Source organism: Gracilinanus agilis, chromosome 5 (genome assembly GCF_016433145.1).
Source record: "Gracilinanus agilis isolate LMUSP501 chromosome 5, AgileGrace, whole genome shotgun sequence".
NCBI lineage: Eukaryota > Metazoa > Chordata > Mammalia > Didelphimorphia > Didelphidae > Gracilinanus > Gracilinanus agilis.
The window spans coordinates 236328297-236343005 of record NC_058134.1 but is presented as its reverse complement, the minus strand read 5'-3'; the positions used below and the strand labels follow the sequence as shown (position 1 = coordinate 236343005).

Sequence of the window (14709 nt, the reverse complement as noted above, 5' to 3'; positions counted from 1 at the left end):
AGAGAAGGAAAGAGAAAGAGAGATGAAGGAGGGGGAGGGAGAGAGGAGGAGAGAAAAAGAGAGAAAGGGGAAGAGAGAATGAGAGGGGGGACAGAGAGAAGGCGGAAGGGAGAAAGAGAAAGATGGAAAGGGAAGAGGGGGAGACAGAGAGAGGGAGGGGGAAGAGAGAGAAAGAGGGAGGTGGGAAGAGAAAAATGAGACAGAGAGGGAGAAGAAGAGAGGGAGGAAGAGAGAAAGAGTGAGAAAGAGGGAAAGGGGAAGAGAGAGAAAAAGAGGAGAGACAGGAAGGGAGAGAGAAAGAGAAAGAGGGGTGGGAGAGGGAGAGAGATTCTTCTGGGGGAAAAAAATAGAAGTCAGAGAATGATAGATTAAGCCAAGAGGGACTTCAGCAGTCATTTAAGCCAATCTACCTATTTTACAGATGAGGAAACTGAGATCAAGGCTATGATGTGACTTGCTACGGTCACCAGTTAGGGAAGCTGGATTTGGACTCCAGGGCTTTCCTACTCCAGAGTCAGCTCTCTCTCCAATATCCCAAGAGATGTGTGGCATAAAGGACAGGACCCTTAAGAGTCAGGGCAGGGGAATAACTTCTATCACCACCACTTACTAGCTGTGGGCTCTAGGGCCAACTCATTAATGTGTTGGTGCCTTGGCTTCTACCATGGAGAAGTGCTTGTGTCACCTCCATCAAGGGGCTGATGTAAGGAAAGGACTTCACCGTCTCCCAAATGCTCTGTCTGTGTCGGCAGTCATTATGGCCGGGTTGCTGGCCTCCAAGGAGGTACGGCCCCGCCACAACAAAGTCGCAGGACGAGGGCTGGCCTGATGAAAGACAAAGAGGCCACTACGAGGCAGGGGCTGGGAGCCAGAACCCACAGAGAGACCACAAGAGAGACTGAGCCACCACAGGCCTGATTAGGAGCCAGAGAAAGAGGAAACTTTATATGCATGTTGCTCAGGATCTTTTTACTTCCTGCGCCAGTCTGGTATAATGGAAAGGGCTGGATCTGACTTAAAGAACCTGGATTCAAATCTTGATTTTTTTCACCAACTACCAGTATTTTTTTTTTAATCAGATTTGTGATAGGGGAGTGGAGGACTTAGAATCAGGTCAACTTGAGTTTAAATCTTGCCTCAGACAATTAAGAGCTGAGTGAGAAGTGAATACTACCTCTGTATTTTTCTGAAGGATCAATGTTTTAATTCTTAAAAAGTTAAATGAAACAAAGTTACTTACCTTGAGTATCCCTGTAATCTGCAGAGTCTTCCAAAAGATTCTTCAAATAATCTATGAAAATATTTTTAAAAATGAGAAGGGCTAAGTGTTAATGGGGCATGCGATGCCTCCCAAAAGAGTTGGGCTTCTCCAAAGCATGGGGGTCTCATTATTGATGCGGCATAAACCAAGAGGATGAAGAATGTTGTTCCCTAGAAATGGATCAGTGCGTGGCTGGACCTTCGACAGAACTGCTGCCGTGTCATGTTTCATATTTGTAATGGATTGGACGTCAGGCATGTGTTGTTTGGGTGATTTTTCCATAACTGAATAGTTGCAATATACAAGCCTTCCATAACACAACTGTAAATAGTTTTAAATGAATGTTTATAGGCAACTCTAAGCTGTTTCACTTAATGGGGAGTTTTTTTTATCCTACAAATGAACGCCTTTTATTTAAAATTCTTACTTTCTATCTTAGTATCAATTCTAAGACAGAAGAGTGGTAAGGGCTAGACCAGTGGCTCCCAAACTTTCTTGGCCTCCCGCCCCCTTTCCAGAAAAAATATTACTTAGCCCCCTGGAAATTAATTTTTTTTTAAATTTTAATAGCAATTAATAGGAAAGATAAATGCACCTGTGGCCATCACGGCTCCCCTGGATCGCTGCAGCACCCACCAGGGGGGTGGTAGCGCCCACTTTGGGAATGACTGGACTAGACAATGGGGGTTAAATGACTTATCTAGGATCACACAGCTAGAAAGTATCTGAGGCCAGATTTGAAATACATGTCTTCTTTTTAAAAAAAAATGTTTTTTAACCAATTACATGTCATAGCAAGTTTTCCTAAGTTATATGATCAAACTTCTCTCCTTCCCTTCCCTTCTCCTTTCTGGTGCTGGCAGGTAATTCAATCTGGATTATACATGTATTATCAGGCAAAACCTATTTCCATAAATATGTCTTCTCGACCCAGCTTTAAAAAACAACAACACAGAAGTACTGTCCTACTGAGGACACTAAGCTCAGTTACCTTTTGGGAAAATTATTTACTTGCCTTGAAAGAGCCCAAGCTTCTCTCTGAAACAAAGGCCCATCTTTTTTAACATCAATCTTACTGCGGGGAGACAGGTCAGAGAATAACACAGACTCTTTAGAACTAAATTCCAAACAGGCAGTGGGAAGGCACATGACAGGCATGAGTAGGGTGCAACATAATCCCAACAAAGACTTCTATGCAGGAGAAGGATGCCATCAGAAAGATGCATGATTGGAAACGAAAAATGTCCAAACAAGGGAAATCCCTAAGAACAACCCTCAAGCTATACTGATGAATGGATCATAAGATCCAGGAAAGGAAGGATCATAGACTATTTAATTTGGAGCTGGAAGGGGCAGAAGAAGTCATCTAGTTCAGCCTTCTATGTTTAAGATGTGAAAACTGAGGGCAAGGGAGTTTCAGTTGAATTTTCCTAAATCACACAGGCAAAAAAAAAAAAAAAAAAAAATTAGAGCAAGGATTTGAATACAACTCCTCAGACTCCAGTTGGTTTGTTCTGCCTTCCCAGGGATTGCTTTGTTAACAACAACAACAACAACAATCATCTTGGATCCCTATCACTTAGCACTCTATGAAAAAAGTACATTAAGAAATATACTTCTTTTGGTCAAAAGGTGGGGATACAACGAGGACAGAATGACGCTTAAGCAATAGACAGTTGTTTTATTGCTCAGTTTTCCATAATTATTTTATCTTGACTACGAGAAGGGTTCAATGGGCCAAATGGTGGTTGGGAGCTCTATGGAAGGAAAGAGAAATATAAAAGGGGGAAAAAAGACATGGGCCACTAGGGGGCATAGTGGAGACAATTCTGGGACTTTGGACTTTTCCCAGTTGAATGACCCTCAGCAAGGAATGACCTCTCTAACCTCATCTGTGAAATGGGGATAATAACAACAGCACTCCCAGGGTCACTGTGAGGTTCTAATGGGATAAAATATAAAAACACTGAAAACTCTGGAGTGCTATTTGTAAAGTCTAAGTATTATGATGGATTGAACCCTTAAAGTTTGTTCTCTCTGATGCTGCATTGAGTTTAAGGAGATGGGTCAGAACTAACCCAGATTCAAATCCTGTCTCAGATCCTCGGCTGGCTGATTTGTTTCTGGGTGAGCATTTAGCCTCTCTGTTAAATCCCTTTTTTCATTTAAGAAATAAGGGGGATAATGTGCTCTAAGGATCCCTTTTGAGATCTAAATGTATGATGTTGGGATCCTAAACAACCCACTCTGGGATTAAGCAATGGATCTTTTAGTTATATTGGAAATGGGATCAGTGGCTTAGAGATGGAAAGGAATAGTATGACTTTGCCTCAGTTTCCTCATCTGTAAAGCAAGAGGGCTACAACAAGTGACACTAGCTCCCTCAAGTTCTAAATCTGAGATCCTAAGAATTACAAACAGGTGGCATAGTAGACAGAACAATGGGCTTAGACTCAGGAAGATCTGAGTTCAAATCCAATCTCAGGCACTTATTAGCTCTATTACCACCACTAGCCAGTTAACTTCTGTCTGCCTTGGTTTCCTTGAATGTAAAAATTGGTGATGATAATAACACCTACCTCACAGGGTCAGCATGAGGATCAAATGGGTTAACATTTGCAAAGCACTTAACACAGAGACCAGCACATAGTAGGTGTTTAATAAATGCTTATTCATTTTTCCTTCCTCTCTCCCAATCTTACATTTGAGGAAAATGAAGTCCAGAGACAACAAGTAGTAAATAGAAACACCAGAATTGGAATCATGGTTTTCTAGCATTAGAAGGAGGACGGGTATCAACCGACATACATTTCATTGTAATTTTAGCTTCAAATAAAATGATCTTTCTTTCCCTATTTCCTTTTCCCACTTTCACTCAGGGCTAGGCTGTCTCAAGTAGCAGGAGAGATGCAGGGAAGATATATGAAAGACTTCTTCCTTCTCTCTCTTTGGCTCCCAGCCATACTTGTGGCTATGTCTCTCATTCTCTGTGGTTCTGGCCTTCTGCCAGTCCTGCAGAGGTCTCTTCTGGTCTTGCTCAATCTCACATGGTCAGACCATTCCTCATCTTGTACTGAAGCTTTATCTCTTTCTAAGGCTCTCTGCCACATTAGTGACCTGGTCATACAATCTTCCCTAATCTTTTCTTCTTCTATTCTCCTACTCTCCCTTTCTCTCTCTCTCTCATTCCCCACTCTCTGTCTCCATATGTCTGTCTGTCTGTCTTTCTCTCTCCCTCCTTCATCTCTGTCTCTGTCTCTCAGCAATGGGAGTTAAGTGACTTGCCCAGGGTCACACAGTAGGAAATGTCTGTGGGTCTGGCTCTCTATCCACTGAGTCACTGGCTGTCTCTTCTTTTCTCCTTCATTTTTGTGTGGAGACCACAGGAGCTTGAGTTGAATGATAAGCAAAAATGACTAATAATAACAGCTAATATTTATATTGGCTTAGGAAGTCCATGAGGGCTTTTATTCCCTCTAGATCCAGAAAGAATTCCCAGGAGAAAATCTCCTATAACCTTCACACGGATCATCACGGATGCTCAGACACCACTGTGGACCCAAGGGTCCTGGTGAGATGGCATTTGTGCCACCAGTGCTATAAATGTATTGTCAGAATGACACATGGCTTAGGAAGCAACAGCAGAAGTTGGAAGATGTAGGTTAGTCTGAGTCAGCTGGGAGCAGCAGGGAAACCACTAGTTGTTAACAATCAGTCTTGAGTCTACGGTGAAACTTGGGAGGGAAATCGAGACACTCCTTAATGTGTCATGAAGCATAGCTCCCAGGATGCATTCACGACCAAGTAGTCTAGCCAAGAGAAGATTTCACAAGGCCAATGGGGGAGTGGAGCAGTCAACCCAATTGGTCCGCCTCGTTCCCCAAGTCCTAGGTAGCTGGTTTCCTTCTGTCAAACCCGTTTGATCACTTTTCAAGAGGTGATGAATGGGAAGCACCAAAGGTTAAGGGGACTAGTATTTGCAAAGGAAGAACTTGACTTAAAAAAAAAAAAAATCTTGGGGAAAAAAGATAAAAGAGAAAGGGAAAAAAGGGCTCTCATGGGTTTCCCAAAAAAATGTCTGGCCACCAGGGGGCAACCTTGATAAAGAAAAGTTGATTTAGGGGGAAATACAGAAGAATCTTAATTAACCTGGTCTGAGGGCACAAAGCAAGGAGCTGGGGCCCAGAAGAGGGATAAATTGGGTCTTTGTTCTCAAACAGAACCTGAGAATCCATCTCTTTAGATGGCCACAGCAAGTCCTTTCCAATATCAAGCTAGAAAAAGTAACACGTATTCATTAAATATGGCAACAGAGCTCTATTGGGGGGTCTTAACGCTCCAGTCCAATGCTCAGCTTTGTCATTCACGGACTATAGAATGTTGGGAAATCAACCAAACCACTTCAAACCAAATAGTACATAACTGATAACTGCTTGTTGAAGAACAATTTGGCCAACAAAGTATCTTAGCGCCTATACTTAGACCTGTAGCCCCAATCTACAAATTTAATTTTGCCTTGAAACGGTGGCCATCAGCTGAGAAAGAATGATGTGTTTCTTCCTAAACATCATTTTTTTCCTACAGTTGAATCTGCCTTCTGACTTCAGAAGACACTGAATAATTCAGCCTGAAGGAGTCTTGGGCCATTCAATGATTAAGCCCCTACTGAACACTTCTGTTCTTGAATTAACAGGTTTACTGGAATTAATCATTTGATTTGAAGGTGACGAGTGCATTCGGACACCCAAGAAAAAAATCTATAAACAAACAGAAACTACATACACATGAACCTCCTGAAGCACTGTCACTGACTGGATTATTTCCGGGCTCTGACAAATGCAAGGGAAAATCTTGGGCAACCAGGGACTCTCCTTGTCTTTCTGTCTAGGCACGTCCTGATGCTTTGGACCTGGGCATGGAATCAAGGCCAAATCTTACACCTGGCAGCAGGAGTGAGAGTGGCTCTGTAGGAAAGTCAGAGAAAAGGCAGGTGGCGTGTGGTTTAAGGACTGTCTGTATACGAAAGCCCTGTCTCCAGGAAGGGAATGAATGGGAGAGAGAGCCACACAACACCAGCTGATGACTAACTGCTTCAGAGCTTTAAGGAAAACTGAAACTAAAGTGAGATCCTCCATGGAAATTCTGAATTTTAAACAAAAACTGCAAATGAGAAGGGAGTTAGGATCAGAACTGAGTAATTCAAGACAGCAACTGATATTTATAAAGAACTTTACATGTATTATATCATTTGCTTAGTAAGAAGATGAGGCACTATATTGCCTTTGGGAAACAGAAAAATTTCTTAAAGGATCCCAAATTTCTCATCTTTTTGTGTGGATTGAGAGCCAGGCCTGGAGATGGGAGGACCTGGGTTCAAATTTGGTTTCAGATATTTTCCAGCTGTCTGAGCCTGCGCAAGTCACTGGACCTCCATTGCTTAGCCCTTATTCCTCTTCTGTTAGAATTGTACTAAGCGGAAAGGAAAGGTTATAAAAAAAAAAGTAAAGAAAAAGAGGCCCATCTTATTAATGCCAATATTCTATCAATTGTGTTATATGTCTATGAGTCCCCCAAAATTTGATCTACTAAAGAATTAAAAATTTATCCAGATTTTAAATTTTAAAAATTATTTTAAAAATTTAAAAACTATCCAGAGGGCAAAAGAAAAGACATCCTGGGCATGAATGGGTAGGTTGTAATACATTAAAAAGAAGGAATAAAAAACTAGAATAAAGTATTTTTTTTTAAATGTACAACTTAGCAAAGAAGAGCTGATCGTGTAGATCATAGGTCCAGAGCTGAAAAGACCATCTAGCCCAATGTCATTATTTTACATAAAAATAATTATTTACATATAAATAACTACATAAAGAGAGGCACAGAGAACAGTTTGTCCAAGATCAAAGAGACATGACATGAGCAGAATTCAAACCTGCGTCCTCCAAGTCCAAAGTTTGTGTTCTCTTCCTATCGTACACCACTACCTCTTATGGTCAGAGTGAGAGTTAACTAATGGCCAGCATGTGGATTCTACTGGTATCCTCAAAATGTCAAGCAAAAGAGAAGACAACTGCTAGATCAATGGATGGACCCCCATCTTGGGGAGAATTCATGTGAGAATATGGATGTAATTCATGTAAGAACACAAGATTGGCAGGTGCAGATGGGCTGCAATCTGCATTAGTGAACAGAGTAGCCAACCAGACGAGGTTAAAGATCCAACTGAGTATTCTAAGAAGAGATAATTAACAAAATACTTGAAAAAGTCTTAACGCCTGCCCTCTGCCATGCAAGTGCCATGAAGGTCTTTTGAGGACTTTTAAGTTACTTAAAGTTACTTTCTTTGGATTCCAAACCCCTTACCCAATATGCACCCAACTGTGGACTCTCTAAGGAAGTTGTGCTATATGATGAGGTTCAGTGTAGAAGCTTTAAAAACAAACATTCATAAACCCACGTGTCATTTTTTTTAGCAAGGGTTCTCTAGGGCACTAATTAATTTGGCAACTGGAAAAGACTATAATAATATTTGTTCAATTCTTATTTTTTATCCCCATCTGTTTATTAGCCTCTGGTCACAACTGAGACCTCTATCTTCAAGAAGAGTTTTAACAGATGGTTCCAATATCCCACTTTTTACAAACATGGAAATTCTAGCCTCTAAAAGCCTACAAGGAGTTAATAGCCTCCTAGCCTAGAGGAAAAGGTAATATAATAGGCTATTAAAGCATCCTTTAATTAAATATAAAGTTTGAACAAGATCAAAGAAATTACTTGAGCAACATATAGTCAACAACTAAATGATTTTTTATTTAAAAAACAATTTTAGATGAGGATGTTTATATCCTAAAATAATTTTAAGATTTTTTTAACCTGACCAAAAATTATAATGAGTATTTTTCTACTGCTGGAAAAAACCACAATCATTCATTTAACTAAAGGCTTTGTTAACAACTTTCTTTTTTCAAAATTCTTTTATTTTTTTTTCCCCAATTACATGTAAAAACAATTTCCAGCATTTTTCACAGAATATTGAGTCTTGAATTCTCGTCTTCTTCCCTCTCCTAACACTTCTCACCCAAGCTGAGACAGTAAGCAATCTCTAGATTTTATATGTGCAATCAGGTAGAACGTTTTTCCATATGAATCCTTTTTTGAAAGGAAACTTGAATTTAAAAAAATTAGGAAAGAAAGTAAAAAAAAGTTTTCTTTGGTCCAAATTCAGATTCTACCAGTTTTTTTTCTCTGGAAGCAAACAATACTTGTTTTATCATGAGTCCTTTCAGATAGTTTTGGATCATTGTATTGCTGAAATTAGCCAAGTTATTTACCATTGTTCTGTATAGCTTCCTGTCCATTGTGTATAATGTTCTCCTAGTTCTGCTTCAGTTCAATAAATCTTTCCAAGTTTTTCTGAGCTCCTCCTGCTTGTCATTTGTCATGACACAATAGAATCCCATTACAATCAGATACTATAACTTAGTCATTCTTCAATAGATGGACACCTCTCACTTTCCAATTCTTTGTCCCCACAAAAGGAGCTACTATAATTATTTTTGTACATATAGGTCCTTCCCCTTTTTGGTTTTTTATCTCTTTGGGACACAAACCAAGTAATGGTATTGCTGGGTCAAAAGATACGTACTGTCTTATAGCTCTTTGGGCATAGGTCTAAATTGCTCTCCAGAATGGCACTGACAACTTTCAATAAGAGAAAAACACCTTCTACTACTAAACATATATCCCAAAGAGCATGAGGCCTAAAAGAAAGACTTTACACCAAAATATTTAGAACAGCAATTTTCGTGGAATCAAAAAAGACTAGAGACTGGCAAAGTAAATTGTGGTACTCGATTGTAATGGAATATTACTGTGCTATATAAGAAACAAGGAATACGGATATAGAGAAGCACAAAATTTGAGGCAGAGGGAACAGGAATATAACAGAACAACTGAAAGTGGACATTGTAGACTGAAGCAACAGCATATCCTCCCAAAAGAGATAATGAGAAGGCGCTTCTCCCTATTTCTCTGAAGAGGTGGGAAATCTTGCATATATTTCCAGATTTTTTAATTTAGGGGTTGGGTGGATGGGATAAAGACCTGGTCTTTTCAAAGTTTGGGTTCATTAATAAAAGCAGTGGTTCTGCAGTCAATAGGGGCTAAGTTAAGTGCTTACTGACTGGCCTCAGTTTCATTATCTATAAAATGAGGGTGTTTAGACCTGATGACCTCCAAGGGGCTAGCTAGGACTCAACCTATGGTCCTGTGAACTTCCTGCCTCTGTTCTTGCTCTCCTTAGTATTTGCACTTGGCTAGAGGATTTCCCTCTACCTACTTCTGAAGTTCTGGTCTTAGAGATCCATCCAGATCTACTCTGGATAACTGTTAATGCCAAAACCATAGTGGCAAGTTGGACCTAAAAGCTTCTCTGTCCATTTCCAGCATGCTGCTGGTCTACAGCTTTGGTCTTAAACTGGAATCTAGGTATCACCAAGCCGCAGAAACAGACCCAGAATTGGGAAGAACTGAGTTCAAAGTGAACTCACACACTGAGTAGTTCTACACTGAATAATACATCACTTAACAGCGGCCTCAGGGTCTTCCAGTGTAAAATGAGACAGCAGCAGCTGAGACTTCCGGAGTTAAGAGGACAAAATGAGGTAGGATTTATAAATCAATCTGCAAACCCTAAAATGCTATATAATGGTCATCATCATTATTATTATTGTTATTATTGTTATTATTATTATTATTGTTATTATTATTATTATTATTATTATTATTATTATTATTATTATTTCAATCAGAAATAAGTAAGACAAAGTTTCCAGGACTACATTGTGCAGAGCTTGGAAGCTAAGCAAAGAGAACTTAAGTACTTTGAAAATACCTTTCATGGGTCTCAGATGATGCCCAAGAGGAAAGCAACCTGGGAAACCTTCTCTCCTGAGGGAGGCGGGTTAATTTCTTCAGTGTCTCCAAAGATTACAATAGAAACCAAAATCTCTTTATCATGAAAGTGCCTCTTTATAATTCTCCCAAAGGACATGTAGTGGGCAGGGGGACAAACGCTACTTCAAAACTATCCCTTCTAAGCGGAAGTGGAAACACAACAAACCGAGGATTCTCTTGGCTTCCTGTTACTGTTCTCTTTATAACCTTCTCCAGTCCCAAATTTAGGATCCAATTCCCTAGATGAATATTCATCTTAGGATTTTAGTTAGGGTCTAAAACTCCCACTGATACAGGATTGATCTTAACTGGCTGTATGTGAAGTCACCTCAACAATTTTGTTAGGTATCTTTAAACTTCTTTGCTTTAAAAACACATCTTAATCATTTTTATTAGTTTTTCCCTCAATTTTTAAATTTAAATTTCTACTATTTAAACATTGTTGTTATTTTATATTCTCTCTCTTTTTTTTTTTTGCGTTGTTTTATATTTCGGGTATCCTCCACGCCCCTCTCCCTCTCTTTTGGAGTCTATAGGGCAAAGCCTATGGCAGTTAAATTTTATTATGCAAGTAGCTATTAGGCACCAGGTATGAAGGGCAATAATGCTTTGCATAGTGGATAGAGCCCCGTGGATAGGATGGCAGCTGAATTATAAATCCTGCTGTGACGACTTTAGGCAAGTCATTCAACCTGGAAAAACCTCAGTTATCTCAGCTGAAAAATGTGGGGACAGTAATAGCAACACCTAAGCCAAAGGGTTGTTGTGAGTAATTACATGGAAAGAACTTTTGAAAACTGAAAGCCTCATGTAATTGTTAGCTATTATTATTGTTATGTACAAGGCACTGTATGGTGCAGGAGTAAACACTTGGGGAAACTATACAGAGCTCGGAGGGAAGAGGGGGGAAGAGGGAAAAGAGAAAAGAAGATGGGAGAGGGAAGGAGAGAAAGGGAAAGAGAGAAGGAAAAAGAGAGAGGGAAGGAGAAAGGAAAAAGAAGGGAAGGAGAGAGACAGAGAAGGAAAAGAGGAAGATAGAGGAACAGGGAAGGCAAAGGAAAGAGATAGAGGGGAAGAAGGAAGGAAAGGAGAGAGGGAAGGGGGGAAAAGGGGAAGGGAGGGAGGGGAAAGGAAGAAGGAAAGGGAAGGAGGGAGGTAGGGAGGAATGGAGACAGACAGAGGCAGAGACAGAGACAGAGAGAGTGAACACGAAAGCCCTTCAAAGAATTTTTATTCTATTGGACAGACCTGAGTTTACATCCAGCCTAGGACATGGACTAGCTTTAGAACATGGAAACATCTACCTGAGGACCTGGCTTCAAATTTGACCTCAGAGACACTTCCTAGCTTTGTGACCCTGGGCAAGTCACTTAATCCCATTTCCCTAGCCCTTGGCTTTCTGCATCAGAGTTGTTAATAAAACAGAAAGTAAGGGTTTAAAAATAAATAAATAAAGTGGGGATAAAGGCAGCTCCCTTCAAAGCATTGCTGCGAGGATCAAATAAGATAATATATAAAGTGCTTTGCAAACCATGAAGCTCAAAATAATGTAAAGTGCAAGCTGTTAGTAGTAATCATATCACTAATGTGTATGTGTTTGAACACTTCAAGGTGATGTTCATATTTTAATATGACTACTTTTATCTATAATTGCCATCATTTGAGAGAAACTAAAGGGTTTAGGATTTTTCTGCATTATGGGGATAACTATGTTTTTGTTTTAAAATGAAAACCCTTACCTTCCATCTAAGAGTCAACACTAGGACAAAAGAACAATAAAGGCTAGGTATCAGGGGTTAAGTGACTTGTCCAGGGTCACACAGCTAGGAAGTGTCTGAGGCCACATTTGAACCCAGGAGCTCCCATCTCTGGGTCTGGCTGTCCATCCACTGAGCCACCCAGTTGCCCCATAGCCTCATTCTTATTCTTATTAATCTCTTAAGTTCCCGAAGGGCAGACGCCTGTGTCTAGCTAATTTGTTTAAATCGTACACAATTAGAATTTGAGTGGAAGCATTCAAAGACCTTTGCCTACACTAATAAATGAGTGACATTCTAATGTCAGCAATAGAACTGGCTTCCAACCCCGACCTGGGGCAAGAGTCTCAAAGAAACCAGCCAGTCACAAAATGAAGATAAACCCACAACACAGATACTGCCCTCATGCAAACTACCAAGGCACTCAACAACGAGGTCATTTCCACCACAAGCTGGGTTGGCCTAATGATAATCAGCATGATTATGGGGCGGGTGCTTACATGTCTTCTACGTGCGCAGTTTTACAGCTCATGATGCACTTTTTAGAAGATGGCAGGGCTGGTATTTGCTGTATTTTACAGACGAAAAAAAAACGAGACAGAAAATTCAGTGGCTGCCTCTGGGCCACAAGGCGGCTAAGGGCCAAGGATCAAAATCAGGACCCAGATCTTCTATTCTAAGATTTTCTGAGGACACCGAGACGCACCTCACTATTTTTGGAACCTAACTAGAAACCGTAAAAACAAACAAACAAACAAACAAACAAAACCATCTGGAGGCAAGATGTAAAGGAGGGAATGGGGCACTGGCAGCTGGAGAGGGACCTGCGTTTGAGTCAACTGAGCCAATGTCTTCCCTGAGTCAGGTTTATAAAATAAAATACATCATGTAACAAAGGAAACAAAGTACATTTCCTTCTGTTGGAGTCTTTGGCCTTATGGTATTCCCAGTGCTAGGATAGTGTCTTGTATACAATAAAGCGCTTAATAAAAGCTTATACTCTGATGGTTATCTGCTTTTTCAAAGTACCAGCTTCTAGTCTTATTTATTAATTCAATGGTTCTTTTACTTTCAGTTTTAATTTGGTTATCAAAATATTTTAAAATATGTAATATAATAAATAAATTAAATAAACATTTATAAAGGGTAGCTAGAGGGTGTAGCGGGCAGAGAGAAAGGCTTGGAGATGGGAAGTCTTAAGTTCAAATCTGGCCTCAGATACTTCCTAGGTGTGTGACCCTGGGCAAGTCACTGAATCCCAATTATCTAATCTAAGGCTTTTCTGCCTTGGAACCAATACTTAAGATTGATTCTAAAATAGAGGTTAAGGTTTAACCTCCCCCCAAAAAATTAGGCCCTCGAAATTAAGAAGCCCTAAAAAGAGGGTGGGGTGGGGAGATAAAATACACTTTCCATTGTCATTAAATACCTCAATGAGGTAACTAAAGAGGCAGATAGACTATTTAGCATTTGGCCTGGAATTAAGAAGACCAGAGTTCAAATCCAGAATCAGACACTTAGTTGCATAGCTCTGGGCAAGTCATTTGACTTACTCACCTCAGTTTTCCCATCTACAAAATAGGGTTAATAGCCACCAACCTCCCATGGTTGTTGTGGGGATCAAATTGAGATGACATATGGAAAAAGCTATGCAAACCTTTAAGTGTTACAGAAATCCAGCTTCTTCCAAATACTCTCAAAGGTCCCTTTCTACTGTCATATTCCCAATTGGTTTAGCCTCTCAGACATGCTCTGAACTGGGTGATTCTTTGTGACCCCATTTGGGTGACCATTCTCTTCTCTAGCTCATTTTACAGATGAGGAAACCAAGGCAACAGGATTAAGTATGTGCACTATACACATATTCTCTCTCTCTCTCTCTCTCTCTCTCTCTCTCTCTCAATCTCTCTCTCTCTCCCCCACCCCCTTCCTCCTCCTCTTCCTGCCTCACTCCACATTATGTTTGGGTTGGAAGACTATTTAAAAAATGAAGCTCTAATTTCTCCTCATCTTTCTCTTGAAGAAAACAAGGAAGTCCTGAGCAACCTCACCCTGAATCTTGAACTGTAACCATTTACAGCTTGGATTATAAGGAAAATATTTTGACACTCAATTTGTAGAGCCTTGCTCCAGCCACTTTCACATCTGAAAAGCCAAAGCCGCCTTCTGCCACTAATAACATGACTCGATTCCACAGCTGGGGAAACAGCCCAGGCCATCCATCACAACTTTATGATTAGATCGTTTAAAATTATCTTGCAAAAACCCAGCCCATGGCTCACCATTTCCTTCTGTTCTGGGGATTTTAAATCACTGCCAGCAGGGGCCCAATGCTGAAACAGGACAACAAAGGTGAGAGACTCTCTCCAAGTTCCCTATCTATGTTTGTCTAAAGGAGAATAAGAGACGCTGGTAAACATCTGGCATACCTGAGCCAACCGAGTCCTGTGGATGGAGCAGGATGACTTTACCACCAGCTGTTTGATATATATTTTTTAATGTTTACTTTCTGTCCTAGTGACAACTATAAAACAGAAGGGTTGAGTGATTTGTCCAGGATCACCCAGCTAACAAGTGTTTGGGGTCATTTTTGAACCCAGGATGTCCCGTCTCCAGGCTTGGCTCTCAATCTCCTGAACTACTGAGCTGTTTGACTTCCTTCCTTCCTTCCTTCCTTCCTTCCTTCCTTCCTTCCTTCCTTCCTTCCTTCCTTCCTTCCTTCCTTCCTTCCTTCCT

At 40.4% G+C, this 14709-nt stretch overlaps 1 protein-coding gene across 1 annotated transcript in view; it reads right to left on the bottom strand.

The window, feature by feature from the left end:
• Nucleotides 1-14709, bottom strand: part of FGD6 (FYVE, RhoGEF and PH domain containing 6) — a 186409-nt gene that overhangs the window by 28630 nt on the left and 143070 nt on the right. The window contains exons 9-10 of the mRNA XM_044679164.1: nucleotides 1241-1291; nucleotides 686-825 (exon numbers count right to left, since the gene is read on the bottom strand). Of these exons, the coding sequence (XP_044535099.1) occupies nucleotides 686-825; nucleotides 1241-1291 (191 nt within the window). The remainder of the gene's footprint in view (nucleotides 1-685; nucleotides 826-1240; nucleotides 1292-14709) is intronic.